The sequence below is a fragment of the Apteryx rowi genome, unplaced genomic scaffold (genome assembly GCF_003343035.1).
Source record: "Apteryx rowi isolate R43461 unplaced genomic scaffold, aptRow1 scaffold_222, whole genome shotgun sequence".
Classification (NCBI taxonomy): Eukaryota; Metazoa; Chordata; class Aves; order Apterygiformes; family Apterygidae; genus Apteryx; species Apteryx rowi.
The window spans coordinates 107829-114406 of NW_020448553.1; the positions used below are offsets into that span (position 1 = coordinate 107829).

The following is a 6578-nucleotide window of genomic DNA, read 5'->3' on the forward strand; positions in this document are numbered from 1 at the left end:
GGGCTCCACCTTTCTTTCCAGTTATACATAAGCAACAAAACAGCTGTCAGCTCCTAAACTCATCCAAATGCCTTATTTAATTAGATTTTGTTTTACAGCATAACTAGGCTCCAGGATTAAATTTGAAAGGATAAATAGCTGACAACCAAAAAAAAAATTAAAAGGAAAAGGAACTAGGAAGCTGTAGGCAGGGTTTGCGGGAGGAGTAGGGATCATGTGGGTAATTAATGAGACGATCAGTTTTGCCATTGCTCCTAGCTTAAGCCACAAAAGGCAAGGTCAGTCACCGCATGTAACCTAATTCAGGGGAGCTGAAGTTCAGGAAAGCAAACAAGCCATACAGACACTTTAGTTAATTGTTTAGTCAAAACTCAGTCTTTAAATCATATGGAACACAGATGATTGAGATGTAAGATGTACTGCATTATTTATTTATAAAACGAGTACATTTTGATCAGAGACACTCTGAAAAATACCAAAAGAAGCTCTGTTGGAGTTCCAAAGATTGTTATTTCTAAAAGCAGCCATCTAAACACGAACACAGCATTAGCCGTGGGGAAAATTAAGTATTGCTCTTAGCCATATTAGGTTAAATTGACAGAGCTTACAAAGTTCCAAACCCCACTCAGGGAACAGATCTGAAACCATGTGTTTGCTTGCCCAGAAATGTTGGTTAGCTGAATAGCTGAAAAATGAAGCTTTACATTCAGCAAAAAAATGAAAGGAATATGCAGGAATCATACTGGATCCTTGTATGTGTGAAAATAATGTGATCTAGATAACAAAACATTTGGATAAAATTAAAAATATACATATTTCCAACATCTTATTGGAGTCTCAAAAGGCTGCTATTATGTGCTTTATGAGATTTTTAAAAATCATGTTGATCCTTGCAAACCATTTTGAGATTCTTCCATGCTTTCACTCTTTGATATCTAACAACAGAAAGCTCACAGGCTAGAAAAATGCATCTTTGCCCACGCAATTCTGTCCAGGTTTTTCTGAGGTACTTGTTACATTCCTTCTTTCATTTGCAGCCCCCAGAAAGCTTGCCAGGGTAAGAACTTAGTGAGCACCAACAGCGAGCTTGATGCACGCTATCATCAGAACAGCAGCGAAGACCCACTGCACATGACAGCGAGTCAGGACCTCCCAGCGCTTGGGATGCAGGTGAGCACAGAGGAAGGAAGGATGGAAGATGACCTGGGCTCCTTCACCACTATCTCCCAGCTCCAGCTTTCCTCCCAGCTATCTTCCCCTCCTATAATAGCATTCTTTGTTGCAAATACCACTCTTTATGCAGCTTAACTGCGCTATAGTGCTGAAGGTTTGAATCATGTCTCATGAGAAACAACAGCTTATTTTCTATGACTTTCATTTTAAAAAAAACTAGGAAATAAAAAAAGCATTAAAAACATAATATGTTTTAAAATAGATTATAAATTAAAGTTGGACATGAAATATGAAAGCCACTTCTTTCAACTAAAATGAATGTATATATGTTATAAACCAGCTTGTACATTACTAAGTTCAAATTTGAAAGTTCTTTTCTGCTTCTGTAAAAAAGTCCCAGTGATTACAGAATTACATGACAGAACTGATGTCCTTTCACACTGCTACTCAGAACCTTTCTGCATGCTGTATACATTCATATAACTGCATAATTCAAAAATGGGACAGTCTTTTAACACCAAAGCTGAGTTTTTTTCTTTTTGCACCTTAATTACCAACATCCTATGAACCCCTCTTATTAACACTTACCAATAAACTGTTAAATAAATTTCAAAGAATATAAACAAAAAAGACTATATTGGTCTTAAGCAAACGCTACTTACCAGCAGGTACCTGCCTGCATTATGAGACACCTACAGTCATTTTCTACTTGGTCATTTTGACAACAACGTGTACATGCACACTGATATACCACAAATTTTTTTTCCTTAAAAATCTCATGAATTACAACATAATAAGAAAAAAGCAAACAGAAGAAACATTTGGATGCAAACAGTTTTGTTCATATACCAAAGTACTGAAATACACCTTTTATTTCCAAAAGTAACATTAATGTAACAGATTTATCCTTTACACATGTAATGTACTAGCAAAGTACAACAGGAACAGATAAACCCAGTAGCTGGCATTAGGCAACTTTTATATATCCTAAATAAGTTAGTAAGCACAAACAAATCATCCACTGAACTTTCCAAAAAGAAAACAGTTGACTGAGATGAAGAACAACATTGGAACAAATCTTCCCTTTTCCACTTGTCCCCCCATTTTGGAATGCATTCATTTTACATACAAACCAGGCTGAGTCTTACAAACCTTGCTTTGTGTAACAGCTTCTTTCCAATACACATGGAAATTATAATATATCCATTACACATTTAGTGACAGAATGACATAGTCTTGACAACCTAACAAACTCCTCAGATGAAGTATCTGCCATGTTTTCTAATTCACAATTCTGTTATAAAATGCAAGTGAAGATGGCATCACAAAGTTTTAGGTTGGTGTGGAGTCTGCAGGAGCTGACTCAAGTTCATATTTGCTCGGTTTAGCATTAAAGCATTTTCTACCTTGCTTAAACAACCATACACCTGAATACTGAAAATTAAGCTCTCCTTCTCACTTATTGCCAATAATAAAGATTCTGTTGACTAAAGTCCCCGGACAGGTCTAAGGATTAACTGGGTTATGCAAGTGATTAGCCAATGTTAAAATAATCAGGTACTGAAGTTACAAACGAGGGTAACATTTGTCCTTCCCTAGTTACTGGAGTTGTTAAACAGGAAACAGCAAGGGTAAATTTGTATCTAATTGTGCTTTTGCTGGTACAGTTTATTTCAAATGGAGGGGAGGGTACACAGATGAAAAGCTACTATGTTACAAGCAGTTTTGCTAAAGTAAAGCAGGGCCATATTAGGATCACCACCTGTGCAAAATGCTAATGTCCAAGCAAGATGCTACTAGCTTGTATCTGACCTCGGTGTCTCAGCTGAACTTTAAACAGTTACACCAGTTATAATTTTTTAATTTCCCTGTGCCTTAAATGTCTGACATGCCATTTTTTCACTTCCTTTTAGGATAGACCCAGTACATAACACAAGTCACAAAAATAAGTACCTTGTTATATGCTTCAGCAATACGTTCTTAACGTCTTTGCAAACTAGTTCCACAAGTAACCTTTTTTTTTTTTTTTTTCCCAAATTCCTTAAAGTTATATGCATTCACCTATGAACCATGCAGTGACACCAAAACTACTAAGGAACCCTCTGGGAACTTATCGCAGAGTTCTGTGCTGTTCACTTTTACCACTACTTTTTTGTTTCTATTCTTTTTTGTTTTGTTTCTATTTTAATAGAAATTGTATCTCTCAGAGTGAACACTACATCAATCTTTCTTTGCTTAGTTTACTTCATTAGTGTTTAAAGGTAGGTGCATCTACACAATTCATGATGTATCTAAAGCTGGTCATTTTAAAAGACCCAAAAGCAAAAAAAAAAAATTTTAAGTTTGGGATACTGACAACTTTTTGAGTGAATTCGTTACATCCAAACAAAAGCATGAGCATTCTCAATAAAAGCTTTGAATGAGTTACGCACATTTACACATAGTAATGACATTAATATTTTTGCAGTTAAGAGTCCACTATAGTAGATGTTTTCCCTATCAACTACCTGTTTCTCATAAATATATTCATTTGTGTATTTTCGCCTTGTCCACACCTCAGAATTAAGCTTTCAAGAGATTCAGTAAAGTTAAACAGCAGCAGATTTGCAAGATTGTATTTCCCCCGCCCCTCATTTGACCTCTAAAGGAAAAGCATCACTGCATGTGAAGAAAATAGGGAAAACTCTGCATTTAGCACTTCAGTGTTTTGGAAGTAACTAGTAGATTTATTTAAATCTACTATTTGCACCATAGCATGCAAATAGTAACAGCACCAAATATACACATTACCAGTCCTGTAGCTCTTCATCAGAATAAGATGTTCAATTAAGACTGCTTCATTTCAGCTACTTAGTTCATTTTTTCATTCTGATTTTAATCCAGTACTGTTCTGTTAAATAAAGATGGACTTCTAATGTTATTGGAGATGGGGGGGGGAAGGATATATATAAAAATACACACATAGACGCACACAAACAGTAGAGTGCTGTTTACCAACTTTCAAGGCATTTCAATCTTAAAAGGGAACTAAAACGCTGCAGCTCCTTATGACCTTACCTCCGTGCAAGTAATAAGAGGGTTGCAGAGGTATCAGTGGTGACAGGGCAAAACCAAAATGAGTTTGGGAATGACAACATAACAGAGGTTCCCAATTACAAAGTCTAAGTGCACGTGGCCCAGGAGGCAGTTGGCTCATCACAGCCACTGACACTACCAGCCTAGGCATAAGGTTTGGGAACCCCTCTTCTAAGACGTATTAACATACAAAAATGTTTCTTATTGGCAAAGACATATGCTAAACATCTCTCAAAACTACAAAAGAATTAAAAATATTCATCTTTCATTAAATGTTTACATTTCTTTTGGACACTCAAAGACACCAGAATTATTAGCTATTCATATCTGTAAAGTACCATGACCCTTCCTCTCTCCAATTAATTGGGGAGACAAAGACAGAGAAGCTAAATAAAGGGTCCTGGGCAATTTGCAATACTTCACCATACCAGGAATACAAAGGGTGGAAAAAGAGCACAAGTAAAATTATATTCTTTATTCATTCCATTTTAGCTGAGAATGTTCCTATTATACAAATACAGTATAAATTCCAAAATCACAATATATTACAAAATAAAAAAGTACAAACTGCATTACTTAATAAATATATCTAACAAGTTAAAGTTAATCAGAAATTAGAAGTGACAGAATTCAGATTGGAAACATTTAAATGTTTGACCCAGCAAACCATACAAATCTCAATTTAAATACTTTTTTTTTAAACCATAACATTGAATACCATTCCTGATTTCTTGATTAGAAAATAACATCAAAGGAATAAAAATGTTGTGATCGGAAAATTACTTCTTGGTGCAACACAAGTGCCAAAAGAGAAGCAGGGCTCATACAAAAGACACCATAACCTCAGAAACAAGAACACAAACACGGAGGTGCAGCCAAGGCAATTTATTGCCAGAGCAGGAGACTATTATCTAGTCACAACATTCTATTGCAAGTTAATGTTCTGTTATTACAGATAAATAAGTGGARCAGAGGGTGAGCCAACCAGGCAACAAGAGGCCAGTTTACTCAAAACAGTAATTAAATACAGAAGAGTCAATTGCTCCCTGCACTGTTCATGTGTAGCTGCATTCCAGCTGGCTCAAAGGACCTGTTCTGTGCTCGAGGCAGAGAAAGCAACCGTTCTGAAAAGCACTCTTTTCATACTTTGCTGCACTTTTACAAAAACTATTGTTTAGCTTTACCAAAAAAAAAAAAAAAAGCAGCTTTCATCAATTAGGGAGGGTCAGTCTGACATCAACTTCATTTGGTAGAAATATAAGGTTTATGGGTAAAAAAACACAGCAAAAAATAGCTGTTACATCATAAGCCTTATTTACAAAACAAACAGTTTACAAACGTTTTTGGCTGTACAGCTGAAAGCCAGATGCTAACATGAGATGTAGAAGATGGAGGTAACAGTTTAAAAATATTGTGCAAAAAATACATTCTTATAGAAAACAGAGAAACCGTGGGGAGGAGAGACACAAATATACACGGAGAATCTGCTCGCAAATAATCCGAGGCTAACTTTATACAACACAGAATATTACAAATACGTTTGGATTCACYTCCCCCCCGCCCCCAGCCTGCGTTTCTTCTCAGCCTGGGTGCTGCTGCTTTATTAAGGATTAAGGCATCACCATCGCAGCCAGCACACCTCCCGTCTCCGAGCCCGCAGCAGAGCGCCCAGCCTGGGGGCCAGGCGGGCTCACGAGCAAGCGTTCTGCTCAATGTACATCTTGGACAGGGACACGGCCATGGACTTGGCCAGCTCCTCATCCCGCCTGCGCTGTACCTGAGTCTGCCTGCACCACGCCTCGTACTCCGGGTTGGGGCACACGCGGTCCAGCACGGCATCGTAGTGCCCGTTGCTAAGCCAGCTCAGCCAGATGCTGGGCCGCGCCGGGTCCTCGGGCCCCAGGTAGTGAACCATGGTGGAGACAGTGGGGCTCTCCGGCCTGCCGCCCGTGGTGAGGTGGATGTTCACGTTCAGCATCTGCCCCATGGCCAGCAGCTCCGGGTAGCCGGCCCAGGCCCCGTCCTGCGCGGCGCCGATGAGGAACTCCCCCACGTCGCCCTCGATGATAGGGCTGAAGTGATCCAGGTGGTCGGCGATGTAGTGCACCGTCTGCTCGCGGAGCTCGCCGTGCAGGCGCTGGTCCCCGTACACCGCCTTGCAGACGGCGCGGTAGAGGCAGTTCCCGTCGGGGATGATGTGGAAGCGGAACCGGCCCTTCTGCCGCAGGTACTTGTCCTGCTTCTCCACCTCGGCCAGGTACAGCGCCAGCTTCTCGCTGCGCTCCGGCCGCCCGCCCGGCCCCCGCGGCGCGCCGGGGCCTCCCGCGTCC

General features: G+C 39.7%; 1 protein-coding gene across 1 annotated transcript; it reads right to left on the reverse strand.

The window, feature by feature from the left end:
- Positions 1–2027: 2027 nt before the first annotated feature.
- Positions 2028–6577, reverse strand: OTUD1 (OTU deubiquitinase 1; the record flags this gene model as incomplete). Its single annotated transcript, XM_026064967.1, has 1 exon — positions 2028–6577. A coding segment is annotated over one exon (639 nt), but the record flags the coding sequence as incomplete, so codon positions are not given.
- Position 6578: the final 1 nt, after the last annotated feature.